The sequence below is a fragment of the Salmo salar genome, chromosome ssa23 (assembly GCF_905237065.1).
Source record: "Salmo salar chromosome ssa23, Ssal_v3.1, whole genome shotgun sequence".
Classification (NCBI taxonomy): domain Eukaryota; kingdom Metazoa; phylum Chordata; class Actinopteri; order Salmoniformes; family Salmonidae; genus Salmo; species Salmo salar.
The window spans coordinates 31592610-31609004 of NC_059464.1; the positions used below are offsets into that span (position 1 = coordinate 31592610).

The following is a 16395-nucleotide window of genomic DNA, read 5'->3' on the forward strand; positions in this document are numbered from 1 at the left end:
GTGAGGGCCAACACACTCACACCCAGCTGCATGGTCGATCCTCGCCATCAAGTTAATGCGCACGTGTGCTCGCACGCACGCACACACACACACACACACATGCATATGCACACACAGGCGAACCTATATATGGCGACATACACCCTCATCTCTGTCTCACCCTCTCTTTCTGTTTATCACTCTCTCTCTCACACACACACACACACACACACACACACACACACACACACACACACACACACACACACACACACACACACACACACACACACACACACACACACACACACACACACACACACACACACACACCACACACACACCCTCCTCGTTGTGGTGGTTGGGGAGGTGACGTCAGCATCAGCAGGCTGGCTTACTGTTTCTCTGCCGGGCTTAGCCTTCGCCACATCCGCCACATGCCGTGCACAATCTGCTCCAGACTGACACACACACGCATACACCAGGTATTATACACATAGCGCTCAATGAGAATGCACTGACACGAGAGGGAGATTATATAATGGTGGGTGGTGAGGGAGTAGGACGAGGGGCTGACAGTCAGGCAGTCAGCTAGGGGAAGATGAAGCCATTAAGAAACAGAACAGGCAAACCTGCACAACGCTACAACAACGCTGCCTCGCTCTGCTGTCTGTCTGTAGTAGATCAGCCTTGATAACAGCTCTGTGGCTGCCTGCTGTTGTTGTGTTGTTGTGTAGTGTGGGGCTCTTAGCTAGCTCAGCTTCATCACCTGGGATCATAAGCCTGCATAGGGATTTTAGCGTTGTTCTTTTATACGGCTGAGAATGATGATCCTTGGAATAGTATGTGTGGAGAGTTATAAGAATGTGAATTATTCAAATGAATGAGGGTAGATTAGATGAATGAGAATATGCAAGACATGACATGACAGATGTATTTTGGTGTGATTAAGCTGAGCAGATTCCTTGTAGTACACTGTGCAGTGTGTTGTATGGATCATATGTGGCTGTACAGTATCTTGATCTTTCATGCCATTTAATTAATTTAGCCTGACTCTCTATCAGTGTTGACTTTGCCAGAGGAGTATCCTCACACAGACAGACACAACTCAGTATTAGGAAGGTGTTCTTAATGTTTGGTATACTCAGTAATCCATCCCCACATTGTTCACCTCTCTACATGGGTCCAGCCATGTTGGTTCTCTATAGAGCCTTATACACTATCTTTCAGTCTATAATATGGTATGTAGAGCATTCTAAAGCCTTTACATCGTCCTTATTCCTCCATACAGACTGCTCTGTGAAGAGGCTTGTGTTGTCCAGTACATGGCCACATTAGCATACTGGTCCTCAGAACCTACTTATCTAATATGAGAGAGAGAATGAATAAGAATGGAGAGAGAAAGAGAGACTAATAATGGTTAGAGTGCGAGGGGGAGAGAGAGAGAGAGATGGGGGATGGATGGAGCGGTAGAGGGAGGGAGGACATGATGAGGAGAGATGGCACAAAAGAACATGGCTTTTATGATGTTGGAGAGAGGAGAGGATTCAGAGATGGACAAAGGAAGGAAGGTTTAAGAGGACCGTGTGTGTGTGTGTGTGTGTGTGTGTGTGTGTGTGTGTGTGTGTGTGTGTGTGTGTGTGTGTGTGTGTGTATGAACTGTGTGAACTGTGTGAGCGCATGTGTGTGTGCATGCATCGTACGTGTGTGTGTGATAGAGAGAGAAACCGAGAGAGAAATGCCAGAGAGAGAGATCAAGAGATGGAGAGCGAGAGAAAGAGATATAGACAGACAGTCCCTGTGAGATGCAGAGATTCTGAGAGGGCGAGAAGAGACAGAAAGACAGAGACAGCGAGAGGTTCAGAGGGGGGGAGAGAGGGAGGGGGGGTGGGAGAGAGAGAGAGAGGGAGAGAAGTCAGGTTTGATGGTCATCATTCTCAGTGCTGTTCATGTGCCTGCTGAGACTGGGACTGGCTATGTCACAATGACTGATCCCCGCTGTCTCTCCAGCCCGGATGGAAGTTATTACTGTGTACACACACCCACACTGGCGCGGAGACAGACAAACACCGCCTCATACACACTGACAACGACAGACACACATTCACATTTCCACCATGCACACATGAACGGACCCACACTCACACACAGAATTGATCACCTGATTATATTTAATGTATTACCTCTGTATACTTATTGAATGTTGTTATTTCTCTCCATACAGTACTATGAGATGTCCTATGGGCTGAACATAGAGATGCACAAGCAGGTAAGAGAGACGTACTGTCTGTCAGTATTACTGTGTGTGTTGTCTGTGTCTGGTCTTTACAGGGAGCAGTATAGGGCAGACACCACAGTCACCATCCCTCTCAGCCCTCTCTGACACCAGCCACTGTCTGTCTCTCTCTTTCTCTCACACACACACACACACACACACACACACACACACACACACACACCCTCAAACCGAGTGTGTGTGCATGTGTGTTTCACACTCATGAACTGTAGTATTTCTCATCATCTCTGAAAGAGTGTGTTCATCGCAGTAGGGTGTGTGTGTGTGTGTGTGTGTGTGTGTGTGTGTGTGTGTGTGTGTGTGTGTGTGTGTGTGTGTGTGTGTGTGTGTGTGTGTGTGTGTGTGTGTGTGTGTGTGTGTGTGTGTGTGTGTGTGTGTGTGTGTGTGTGTGTGTGTGTGTGTGTGTGTCATGATCAGCAGAGTCCTGGCAGGCACCCCATGTCCCTTTCTTGTTGCAGAGTGTGTGTTGTGGCGCATTATCCACTTGACTGACGTCTTCATTCAAGGTGACTTACAGGCTCATTCTACTCCATCGTCACGGACAGCAGTGAAAAGGTCCGGTGGTGTTTAGCATTCCACATGCTGGACCCAGAGCTAGGCACAGAACCAAACAGATCCAGAACCATAGTGAATATGTGCCATTAGCCAGTAGCCAGGCCGACAGGGTAAAGCTCCACTGTCAGCTCTACTGTCACCACAGAGGAGATGTAAATAGAGATCTGCCTGTGCTACTCCAGAAAGGGGGAGGGAGGGGGGGAGGGAGGGGAGGAAGAGAGGGGAAGGAGGGAATGAGAGAGGGGGAGTGAGGCTGCTGGCAGGGGACACAGGCGAAGGGAGAAGGAGGGCTGAGACAGGTGATGAGAGAGAACAGAGAGAGGGTGAGGGGGGAATTAAATAGAGAGTGTGATATGAGAAAGACAAATGGATAGTAAAAAAAGAGCCAGAGAGAGATGCTGTAGAAAGGATGAGCCAGAGAGGCCGATACTGTGGAAACGATGAGCCAGAGAGACTGATACTGTGGAAAGGATGAGCCAGAGAGAGATGCTGTAGAAAGGATGAGCCAGAGAGAGATGCTGTAGAAAGGATGAGCCAGAGAGAGATGCTGTAGAAAGGATGAGCCAGAGAGAGATGCTGTAGAAAGGATGAGCCAGAGAGAGATGCTGTAGAAAGGATGAGCCAGAGAGAGATGCTGTAGAAAGGATGAGCCAGAGAGAGATGCTGTAGAAAGGATGAGCCAGAGAGAGATGCTGTAGAAAGGATGAGCCAGAGAGAGATGCTGTAGAAAGGATGAGCCAGAGAGAGATGCTGTAGAAAGGATGAGCCAGAGAGAGGTGCTGTAGAAAGGATGAGCCAGAGAGAGGTGCTGTAGAAAGGATGAGCCAGAGAGGCCGATACTGTGGAAACGATGAGCCAGAGAGACCGATACTGTGGAAAGGATGAGCCAGAGAGACCAATACTATGAAAAGGATGAGCCAGAGAGACCGATACTGTAGATAGGATGAGCCAGAGAGAGATGCTGTAGAAAGGATGAGCCAGAGAGAGATGCTGTAGAAAGGATGAGCCAGAGAGAGATGCTGTGGAAAGGATGAGCCAGAGAGACCGATGCTGTGGAAAGGATGAGCCAGAGAGAGATGCTGTGGAAAGGATGAGCCAGAGAGACCGATACTGTGGAAAGGATGAGCCAGAGAGACCGATACTGTGGAAAGGATGAGCCAGAGAGACCGATACTGTGGAAAGGATCAGCCAGAGAGACCGATACTGTGGAAAGGATGAGCCAGAGAGACCGATACTGTGGAAAGGATGAGCCAGAGAGACCAATACTATGAAAAGGATGAGCCAGAGAGACCGATACTGTAGAAAGGATGAGCCAGAGAGAGATACTGTAGAAAGGATGAGCCAGAGAGAGATGCTGTAGAAAGGATGAGCCAGAGAGAGATGCTGTAGAAAGGATGAGCCAGAGAGAGATACTGTAGAAAGGATGAGCCAGAGAGAGATGCTGTAGAAAGGATGAGCCAGAGAGAGATGCTGTAGAAAGGATGAGCCAGAGAGAGATGCTGTAGAAAGGATGAGCCAGAGAGAGATACTGTAGAAAGGATGAGCCAGAGAGAGACGCTGTAGAAAGGATGAGCCAGAGAGAGATGCTGTGGAAAGGATGAGCCAGAGAGAGATTCTGTAGAAAGGATGAGCCAGAGAGAGATGCTGTAGAAAGGATGAGCCAGAGAGAGATGCTGTAGAAAGGATGAGCCAGAGAGAGATACTGTAGAAAGGATGAGCCAGAGAGAGATGCTGTAGAAAGGATGAGCCAGAGAGAGATACTGTAGAAAGGATGAGCCAGAGAGAGATGCTGTAGAAAGGATGAGCCAGAGAGAGATACTGTAGAAAGGATGAGCCAGAGAGAGATGCTGTAGAAAGGATGAGCCAGAGAGAGATACTGTAGAAAGGATGAGCCAGAGAGAGATGCTGTAGAAAGGATGAGCCAGAGCGAGATACTGTAGAAAGGATGAGCCAGAGAGAGATGCTGTAGAAAGGATGAGCCAGAGAGAGATGCTGTAGAAAGGATGAGCCAGAGAGAGATGCTGTAGAAAGGATGAGCCAGAGAGAGATGCTGTAGAAAGGATGAGCCAGAGAGAGATGCTGTAGAAAGGATGAGCCAGAGAGAGGGTGAAACATTTTTTTTTTTTAAATGAGCGAGAGTGCACTGAGAAATGACAAGGGGAGCTTTGAGCCAAAGCAAGGAATAATGAATCATGAATAGATTTAACAGTATCTGCTCTTAGTTCCTCTCTTCCCAGCCCCAGCCGTGTGCCATTACTCTCCTCCTCATCACGTGCGGGGCCATCTCGTGGTGTGCTGCTGCCATTAATTGAGCCATCAAGCAGTCACTCGCTGTCTACAGGAGTCACTATTCCCTTTAGCTTCTACTGATCCGGGAGGGATGTGTATAGGGGAGGATTTGGAAGGAATGGGCCATCTGCCAACAGGGCTACTGATACCAACTGATCTGATAGCATCTGTGTGTGTGTTCTGTCTGCCCTTCCCTCCCTTCCTGCCGTGGAGATGGTGATCACTGATCAGCCATGGCATCATGGTGGCTTTAAAACAGCAGGCGCAGCACAACACACACCTTCCTGCCTCACTGGAAGAGAGAGAGAGGAGCACTACTGATATGTAGAAACACTGAGGGCTTAGTATAATGGAGTTACATATGTAGTGATATATATGTCGGCAGCAATACAGTCATATCATCACGTGTGATGTTTTAGGTCTGCAGACAGCTAGTTATATATTCCATGCTATATGTTCTCAGAAGGCTCAGGGATATGGTGGTATATGTGTACAGGAGGTATGGTGGTACATTATATTCACTGATATCGGTCCTAAGAAGCCTGCAGTAGTAGTTTTATCTTCACAGATGTACACCACCCCTGTAGTTCTAGTGATATCGGTCCTAAGAAGCCTGCAGTAGTAGTTTTATCTTCACAGATGTACACCACCCCTGTAGTTCTAGTGATATCAGTCCTAAGAAGCCTGCAGTAGTAGTTTTATCTTCACAGATGTACACCACCCCTGTAGTTCTAGTGATATCGGTCCTAAGAAGCCTGCAGTAGTAGTTTTATCTTCACAGATGTACACCACCCCTGTAGTTCTAGTGATATCGGTCCTGAGAAGCCTGCAGTAGTAGTTTTATCTTCACAGATGTACACCACCCCTGTAGTTCTAGTGATATCGGTCCTAAGAAGCCTGCAGTAGTAGTTTTATCTTCACAGATGTACACCACCCCTGTAGTTCTAGTGATATCGGTCCTAAGAAGCCTGCAGTAGTAGTTTTATCTCCACAGATGTACACCACCCCTGTAGTTCTAGTGATATCGGTCCTAAGAAGCCTGCAGTAAGTTTGCTCACAGATATAGGTCCAAGAAAAAAGGATTTAAATATTCAGTGATATACAGTATATACTGTAGTTCTGAAGAAGGCTAGTTACTTACTATATTCAGTGATGTTATATACTGTATTCAGGGATATTGCCCGACAATATCCTGTATATATCCAGTCAGGTCTAGAAGGCTCAGTAGATATAGTTAGTGATAACGGCCTACAGAAGGTTAGTTCTATATATCCAGTCAGGTCTAGAATGCCAGTAGATATAGTTAGTGATAACGGCCTACAGAAGGCTAGTTCTATATATCCAGTCAGGTCTAGAAGGCTCAGTAGATATAGTTAGTGATAACGGCCTACAGAAGGTTAGTTCTATATATCCAGTCAGGTCTAGAATGCCAGTAGATATAGTTAGTGATAACGGCCTACAGAAGGCTAGTTCTATATATCCAGTCAGGTCTAGAATGCCAGTAGATATACAGTGCCTTTGGAAGGTATTCACACCCCATTCAGCATTGTTCACACCCTCTTAAGCCTTAGCCCCACCCATCTTTAAGGATTCATGTGGGGCCATGTGCTAAACAGAGTGGGGTAAAGTAGTGTAGTAAACAACATACAAAGATTTCAAGACTAAAAGTGGTGAAAGTAGTAGCATAAATACACTTTATCTAGTCCTTGGCCTATATCCTAATCTGACTTTGGTGCAGGTCATGTTGTTCTTCACATTACCGTTTCTGGTAAACACACAATTTATCAAATAAAATCAGTTTATTTGTCACATGCACAGGATACAAAAGGTTTAAACGGTACAGTGAAATGGTTACGTGCATAGTAGCAATATCAAAATAGAATGTAAATATTGTATTGTATAAATATTGTATAAATTAAATTGTATAAATTATTAGATGATTCTTACCCAGACACACTTGATGGGTCATGTGAAGGAAATGCTATAACCACACCACAGCCACATCTAGCTAAGTGGATGGGTCACTATTGTCCAGACATGAACACATGTTCATGAAATACAGTAGATGACCAAAATCACCCCAGACACACCTGGCTAACCTGATGGGTCAGTCATGTAATCATCTGGCAAAGTGGAGTATTTTGATTAGATTTGTAGCTAGCTAGCTAAACAATGAACCTAACAGTGTTTTTCAACTGGGAACTTTGAAAAATACGAGGTGAAATCATGACGTCGTCAGTGATCTTCATGTCGGAAAGTCAGGGCTCTAGAAAGTGGTCCGAGTTGGATTTCCGAGTTGGATGACCGTTCAAAACGATTTTTCCCAGTCGGAGCTTGTTTCTTTTCAGTTCCCAGTTGTCTTGAAAGCACTGAAGTCAGAAGTCTGAGATTTCCAAGTTCCGAGATTGTTTTGAACGCAGCAATAATCCCAACCCATACTGATTGTCATAGCTAGCCACCATGCATAAATCTGCAGGTAGCTAAAGCTAACCAACTAGGTTTAATGTTAGCTAGCTAGAAACGAGTCACAAATATTTTAAAACATTCATCCTGTTTGCAATAAGGCACTAAAGTAAAACTGCAAAAAAATGTGGCAAGGAAATTAACTTTATGTCCTGAATACAAAGCATCATGTTTGGGGCAAATCCAACACAACACCTCACTGAGTACCCCTTTTCATCTTTTCAAGCATGGAGGTGGCTGCGTCATGTTATGGGTATGGTAGTGTAACAGTGTAGGTTCCGTCCCTCTCTTCGCCCCAACCTGGGCTCGAACCAGGGACCCTTGCACACATCAACAACTGACACCCACGGAGCATCATTACCCATCGTGCCACAAAAGCCGCGGCCCTTGCGACGCAAGGGGAAACCCTACTTCAAGTCTCAGAGCGAGTGACGTCACTGATTGAAATGCTATTAGCGCACACCACCGCTAACGAACTAGCCATTTCACATTGGTTACACTCACCCCCCTTTTGACCTCCTCCTTTTCCACAGCAACCAATGATCCGGGTCACGGCACCAATGTAACAGTGTAGGTTCCATCCCTCTCTTCGCCCCAACCTGGGCTCGAACCAGGGACCCTTGCACACATCAACAACTGACACCCACAAAGCATCGTTACCCATCGCGCCACAAAAGCCGCGGCCCTTGCAACGCAAGGGGAAACCCTACTTCAAGTCTCAGAGCGAGTGACGTCACTGATTGAAATGCTATTAGCGCGCACCACCGCTAACGAACTAGCCATTTCACATCGGTTACACTAGGAAGGACTAGTTATTTTTTTAAATAAAAATAAATGGAATAGAGCTAAGCACAAGTCAAATCCTAGAGGAAAACCTGACTCTATCTGCATTCCAACAGACACTGGGACACACCTTCTAGCAGGCCAAATACACACTGGAGTTGCTTACCAAGACAACATTGAACGTTGTCTAGCGATAATCAACAACCAACTTAACAGAGCTTGAAGAATTAAAAAAATAATCATGTGCAAATATTGTACAATCGAGGTGTGCAAATCTCTTAGAGACTTACCCAGAAAGACTCACAGCTGTAATCACTGCCAACAGTGATTCTAACATGTATTGTTGACTCAGGGGTGTGAATACTTATGTAAATTAGATTTCTGTATTTCATTTTCAATACATTTGCAGACATTTCTAAAAACCCTTTGTTATTGTGTGTAGATTGGTGAGAGACAAAAAAATCTATTTTGAATTCAGGCTATAACACAACAACATGTGTAATAAGTCAGGAGGTATGAATACTTTCTGAAGGCACTGTAGTTAGTGATTACTGCCTACGGAAGGCTGGGGGGGGGGGGGTGATGTTTTTAGAGTTGCTCTGCTCTATCCCCAGTAGACTCCTAAGGACAGATGAAGCAGCTGGCGCGCCTTCCTGTTCCGTGTGTGTGTGTGTGTGTGTGTGTGTGTGTGTGTGTGTGTGTGTGTGTGTGTGTGTGTGTGTGTGTGTGTGTGTGTGTGTGTGTGTGTGTGTGTGAGAGAGAGAGAGAGAGAGTTATAGACCGAGAAAGTGAGAGGGTTTTATAAAAAGTGTGTGAGTGTGTGTGCTCTAGCATCTGCATAATATAAATGTGTGTTTGTTCGCTCATGCCTAATTACCGCTAGCTATGTGCTCAGACAGCCCAGTGCATGTTTATATGTAGTTCATATTAATTCACATCCTCCTCTGGTTGTGCTTGGCTGGCGTTATGACCTGAATCCAGAGGTGTGTGTGTAACAGAGCTCATTTAGGGAGGGAGGGAGGGAGGGAGGGAGGGAGGGAGGGAGGGAGGGAGGGAGGGATTCCCAGGGAGCTAGTCTTTTAGCATAATGGGTTTGTCACTCGATCAAAAGGCATCTGAGTAGCTGCACACGCCCTGCTGGGTGTTTGTGTGTGAGCCCATCTGTGTGTATGTGTACGTGTGTGAATACATCTGTGTGTGTGTCTACAGGTGTGTGCACATGCAAGCCTGTTTATATATGCGTGTGAGACTGAAAGCATAAACAAATGTCTGTGTTTGCCTGCGTGTGTGTGCCAGTATGTTACTGCGTTTGTACGGTATGGTACACTCCTTTGCTGTGTGTGTACTACCACAGTGTATATGTGTGTGTGCTTCCACATTGTGTGTATGTATCTTTTCTATGTGTGTGTGTGTGTGGCCAGTATACAGGGCTAGCTGTGTACTGTATAATTGCTTTGTGGTGGACAGGAGTTTAAAGCTGAGGCAGTCTGTCAGGCCAAGCTGGTAAGTTGGCAGTGTGTGAATATGAATGTCAGAGTAATGGGTAAGCACATTATATTGCTGGGGAGCCTAGGAGAGATATTGTTAAAAACTCTGGGACAGGCAGAAATTTGTCCGCAGGACTACATTTTTACAGATGCCCTATAAAGGCTTGTGTGTGTGTGTGTGTGTGTGTGTGTGTGTGTGTGTGTGTGTGTGTGTGTGTGTGTGTGTGTGTGTGTGTGTGTGTGTGTGTGTGTGTGTGTGTGTGTGTGTGTGTGTGTGTGTGTGTGTGTGTGTTGGTTTAACTATCCTTGTGGGGACCAGATATACTCACAAGGATATTAAAACAAAGTGGAGACATTTAGCTATTTTAGGGTTCGTTTTAGGGTTAAAGTTAGGTTTAGGGAAAATAGGATTTTGAATGGAAATAGATGTTTTGGTCCCCACAAGGATAACTGTTTGTTGGGTCTCACTGTGTGATTCTGCTTACATATAGCACCAATCGACAGTTTGGACACACCTACTCATTCCAGGGTTTTCCTTTATTTGTACTATTTTCTACATTGTAGAATAATAGTGAAGACATCAAAACTATGAAATAACACATATGGAATTATGTAGTAACCAAAAAAGTGTTGAACAAATAAAAATATATGAAATATTTCAGATTCTTCAAAGTAGCCACCCTTTGCCTTGATGACAGCTTTGCAAACTCTTGGCATTCTCTCAACCAGCTTCATGAGGAATGCTTTTCCAACAGTCTTCAAGGAGTTCCCGCATATGCTGAGCACTTGTTGGCTGGTTTTCCTTCACTCTGCGTTCCAACTCATCCCAAACCAGGTTGGGTGATTGTGGAGGCCAGGTCATATGATGCAACACCATGACTCTCCTTCTTGGTCAAATAGCCATTACACAGCCTGGATGTGTGTTTTGGGTCATTGTCCTGTTGAAAAACAAGCGATAGTCCCACTATGTGCAAACCAGATGGGATGGCGTATCGCTGCAGAATGCTGTGGTAGCCATGCTGGTTAAGTGTGCCTTGAATTCTAAATAAATCACTGATGGTGTCACCAGCAAAGCACCCCCACACCATCACACCTCCTCCTCCATGCTTCACGGTGGGAACCACACATGCAGAGATAATCCGTTCACCTACTCTGCGTCTCACAAAGACACGGCAGTTGGAACCAAAGATCTCAAATTTGGACTGATCAGACCAAAGGACAGATTTCCACCCGTCTAATGTCCATTGCTTGTGTTTCTTGGCCCAAGCAAGTCTCTTCCAATTATTGGTGTCCTTTAGTAGTGGTTTCTTTGCAACAATTTGACGATGAAGACCTGATTCATGCAGTCTCCTCTGAACAGTTGATGTTGAGATGTCTGTTACTTGAACTCTGAAGCATTTATTTGGGCTGCAATCTGAGGTGCAGTTAACTCCAATGAACTTGTCCACTGCAGCAGAGGTAACTCTGGTTCTTCCTTTCCTGTGGCGGTCCTCATGAGAGCCAGTTTCATCATAGCGCTTGATGGTTTTTGCGACTGCACTTGAAGAAACTTTGAAAGTTCTTGAAATGTTCCGTATTGACTGACCTTCATGTCTTAAAGTAATGATGGACTGTCATTTCTCTTTGCTTATTTGAGCTGTTCTTGCCATAATATGGACTTGGTCTTTTACCAAATAGGGCTATCTTCTGTATACCACCCCTACCTTGTCACAACACAACTGATTGGCTCAAACGCATTAAGAAGGAAAGAAGTTCCACAAATTAACTTTTAACAAGGCACACCTGGTAATTGAAATGCATTCCAGGTGACTACCTCATGAAGCTGGGTGAGAAAATGCCAAGCGTGTGCAAAGCTGTCATCAAGGCAAAGGGTGGCTACTTTTAAAAATGTCATATAAAATATATTTTGATTGTTCAACACTTTTATGGTTACTACATGATTCCATATGTGTTATTTCATAGTTTTGATGTCTTCACTGTTATTCTACAATGTAGAAAATAGTAAAAATAAAGAAAAATCCTTGAATGAGTAGGTGTGTCCAAACATTTGACTGGTACTGTTGGCGCAGCTGGCGCGCCTTCCTGTTCCGTGTGTGTGTGTGTGTGTGTGTGTGTGTGTGTGTGTGTGTGTGTGTGTGTGTGTGTGTGTGTGCTCTATTCTGCACTGTTTGTGTTTTGTTGTTCGTGTATGTGCGCATGTGGTCATGCTTGTGTATGTTTGCTTTACTGCTCTCCTTTCCTCTTTCCCTCTGTGTGTTTCTCCTTCTCCTCTTCCCGAATAGAGGGGCCATCAATCAGAGAGGATGGAAGGGGGGCTGCTGGCTCAGTGCCAGGAAGAGAGGCTGGCACTCTGCCCAGAGGGGAGGGAGAGTGGGAGGGAGAGAGGGAGAGAGAGAGAGGAAGGGGGGGTTGTGAACAGGATGAAGAGAGAGAGAGAGAGAGACCAACTGCACAGAGGAAAGAGAAGGATAGACAGAGAGTCTAAGTGAATGGAGAGAAAGAGTGAGAGAAAGAATAGGTGAGGGAGAAAGAGATCAGTTATTTTATTGATCTGTGGCTGTGACCACAACCAGTGGCTCGTTAGTGCGTCATTGGTCACTAATATTTGTCTTAAAGTGTTTGCAGAGAGAGGAGAGCAGTTCCATTACATGCTGACCACACCGCTCGCATCGCGTGCGTTGCAAAATAAATTTACACATACATGTTATTCAATCATTGCACCCACACTGCTCACGCGCGCCAACGAGCGTCTGCGTTGCCATGGGCTAAAATAGAAGTCAGTTCTATTTGTGACGCTGAATGCGGTGCAAGTCCTGCCTCCCATGGTTTATAGAAGCAGATATCCACACGCCATCTCCTCATTGGTTTATAGAAGCAGATACCCACATGCCATCTCCTCATTGGTTATACCCACGTGGGTGATTGAAAGATGAACTGCGGTCGGTCGGTCGGTCGGTCGGTCGGTCGTGGTAATACACCTTATTATGAAAGTAGATACCAATCGCCATATAAAGTCCAAAGAAAAAAACCTGGAAGGAGGAGAGATGACTAGAAACTATTTGGTTGACCGTTTAATGTGTGGATTAATTGTCGGAGTAGAGGACATTGTGCATTTCAGGTAAAATAACAACTCAACATTTATATCCCAGGACAAATAAGCTAGCAACAGCAAGCTAGCTAAATGTGACAAATTAGCTAGCAACTGCAAGCTAGCTAGCTAAATTGCCATAAATGTTTAATTTCTTTTCGACCTGTCCCCAAATTAATAGAATTGGTTCAGAGTTTGTTTTGATATTTCATCCTGCGCGTCGGGATCGCGTTTTGTGTCGGGGGACAAAATCTATTTGCTCACGATGGCACAGACCCGTGTCCTGTCTGGGCATGGTGTTAGGTAGCAGGGGGAGGGAGATAAGGCTAGACTTAGGCTGGCTGACCAGGATCTCAATTCAATTCAAGGGCTTTATTGTCATGGGAAACATATGTTAACATTGCCAAGCAAGTGAAGTAGATAATAAATAAAAGTGAAATAAACAATAAAAATTAACAGTAAACATTACACTCACAGATTTTCCAAAAGAATAAAGACATTTCAAATGTCATTGTCTAAATACAGTGTTGTAATGATGTGTAAATAGTTCAAGTACAAAAGGGACAATTAATAAACATAATTATGGGTTGTATTTACAATGGTGTTTGTTCTTCACTGGATGCCCTTTTCTTGTGGCAACAGGTCACAAATCTTGCTGCTGTGATGACACACTGTGGTATTTCACCCAGTAGATATGATTTCTCTCTCTCTGTCTCTGGTGCTACAGGGCTGAGGGGGCTGGGGGGACTCCTGCTAAACACATATGTAGGCGCGCAAGCATACACTGAGATGCACTGCAGTCAGGAAGGCATGCACAAACACATAAAATGAAATACTCACACACATGCACATGCCTCAAACACACACCCACATCTACACACACACACACACACACACACACACACACACACACACACACACACACACACACACACACACACACACACACACACACACACACACACACACACACACTCTCACCCACCTCTTCTCTGTAAAGCTGACCAGCACAGCCACACTGGGGCTCAGGGAAAGACACAGCTGGCATTGCCCAAATGCACCCCCCCCCCCCCCTCCCACTCCAATCACATTAAATTTCACAAAGCTTTATTAGCAAAGCATTTGCATTGTGTTATAAAGTAAATACTCCAGAAAAGCTTACTGCAGCTTGTCTATGTCATACTGAGGATCCACTTGCATTAGTTTCAGAGTCTCAGTAATGACTTGTGTTTCAGCAAACTGTGTTAATTGTGACTCTGACACATATCTGATGATTGGCGAGCACGCTGAGTGTATATGTGTGCGTGCATGCTTTCGTGCGTGCATGTGTGTGTGTGCATGCGTTCACGTTTGTGTCTCAGTGATTGACTGGTGTGCTCCACAGCCTCCAGAGGACTGGGTCCTTGTCCTCCCTCTCATCCATCCATCTTCTCTTCCTCCCTCATTTTGTAAGAATTTAGGGTGATTTGCTGCTCTGTTCTAAATGTAGCTTAAGATAGAATGACATTCTCTCTCCTCTCCTCCGCATTTCTCTCCATCTCATCTCACCCCCCCTCTGCCAGACAAAGAGACAGCAGTGTTCTGTTGGCAGATTATTTATCCTCAGGTGTTTATTGACCAGCTCTCTCTTCCTCCTTTGTATCCATCCACCCATTCATCCATCCCTCTATTCACAGCCCTGCCAAAACTCCCTTACATGCTGACTAGACTGGGTGTGTGCGTCTGCCGTCGCACACATGTTGATTTTGTCTATCCACACCAGACGCAATCAGGACACGCGGGTTGAAATATCAAAACGAACTCTGAACCAACTATATTAATTTGGGGACAGGTCGAAACACTTTAAACATTCATGGACATTCAGTTAGCTTGCTGTTGCTAGCTAATTTGTCCTGGGATATAAACACTGGGTTGTTATTTTATCTGAAACGCACAAAGTCCTTTTTTTCCGGGATCTTTGTTTAATTTTGACCCATTTTGAGTCACACAAAATCGTGTGTTCTTTAATCCAACAATTAATCCACAGATAAAAGGGGACATTTTGTCAGCTTCTAGTAATCTCTCCTCCTTCAGGCTTCTTCTTCTTCTTCTGTGGACTTTATATGGCGGTTGGCAACCAACGTTAAGGTGCATTACCACCACCAACTGGACTGGAGTGCGGACCTCAGTTCATCTTTCAATCATCCACGTGGGTATATGCTACTAAAAACCAATGAGGAGATGGGAGAGGCGGGACTTGCAGCGCGTCGTGTAGCACATCAAGTTCTATTTTAGTGCCTGGCTACGCAGACATTGATCCAAGATCGCGTAGCAGTCGGACATGTGTGTTAGTCTTTGTCTTATCCCATGTAAATAGCTGGTCTTTTTCGTATATATCTTAATCTCACTTTCTATCTACGAACTAGATATACTTTCCTGCAACCCACCTTATAACTGGAACTTCCATCAGGAGCTCGCCAGCTAACTAGCTACTAGTCTTTGTTAGCCACAGCTAGCAGTCTTCACCTTTTTCTCGGTCACCAGCCAGCCTTAGCTCGGACAATACCTGCCAGTCGGCATAGCGCGATGTCAACCCAGAGCATATCGGACTGCTTCTCTCTACCACATCACCGGATTCCTGCCGCTCTGGATCATTACACCGGATCATCGCAGCTAGCTAGCTGCAAACGAGTGGCTACTGTTAGCTAACGCCTCTGTCCCGAAGCAAGCACCAGCTAGCCTTGAGCTAGCCCCGAGCTAGGCTCATATACCAGCTAATTCTAGGGCTACAATACCGCCCTTGCCAATTGGCCTGGACCCTTTATTGTCGACACGGAGCGAAAAAAAAATAAGATGCTTGTTAACGCACAGTTTGAATGAAATGATTGAATAACAACATGTATACAGTGAGGGAAAAAAATATTTGATCCCCTGCTGATTTTGTACATTTGCCCACTGACAAAGAAATGATCAGTCTATAATTTTAATGGTAGGTTTATTTGAACAGTGAGAGATAGAATAACAACAACAGAAATCCAGAATAACAACAAAAAAATCCAGAAAAACGCATGTCAAAAATGTTATAAATTGATTTGCATTTTAATGAGGGAAATAAGTATTTGACCTCCTCTCAATCAGAAAGATTTCTGGCTCCCAGGTGTCTTTTATACAGGTAACGAGCTGAGATGAGGAGCACACTCTTAAAGGGAGTGCTACTAATCTCAGCTTGTTACCTGTATAAAAGACACCTGTCCACAGAAGCAATCAATCAATCAGATTCCAAACTCTCCACCATGGCCAAGACCAAAGAGCTCTCCAAGGATGTCAGGGACAAAATTGTAGACCTACGCAAGGCTGGAATGGGCTACAAGACCATCGCCAAGCAGCTTGGTGAGAAGGTGACAACAGTTGGTGCGATTATTCGCAAATGGAAGAAACACAAAAGAACTGTCAATCTCCCTCGGCCTGGGGCTCCA

At 45.1% G+C, this 16395-nt stretch overlaps 1 protein-coding gene across 6 annotated transcripts in view; it reads left to right on the plus strand.

The window, feature by feature from the left end:
- LOC106584409 (transducin-like enhancer protein 4) overlaps positions 1-16395 on the plus strand; it is an 84655-nt gene that overhangs the window by 26124 nt on the left and 42136 nt on the right. For all 6 annotated transcript variants that reach the window (XM_045706348.1, XM_014169700.2, XM_045706346.1 and 3 more), the window contains exon 4: positions 2204-2248. In XM_045706348.1, coding sequence (XP_045562304.1) covers positions 2204-2248 — 45 coding nt within the window. The remainder of the gene's footprint in view (positions 1-2203; positions 2249-16395) is intronic.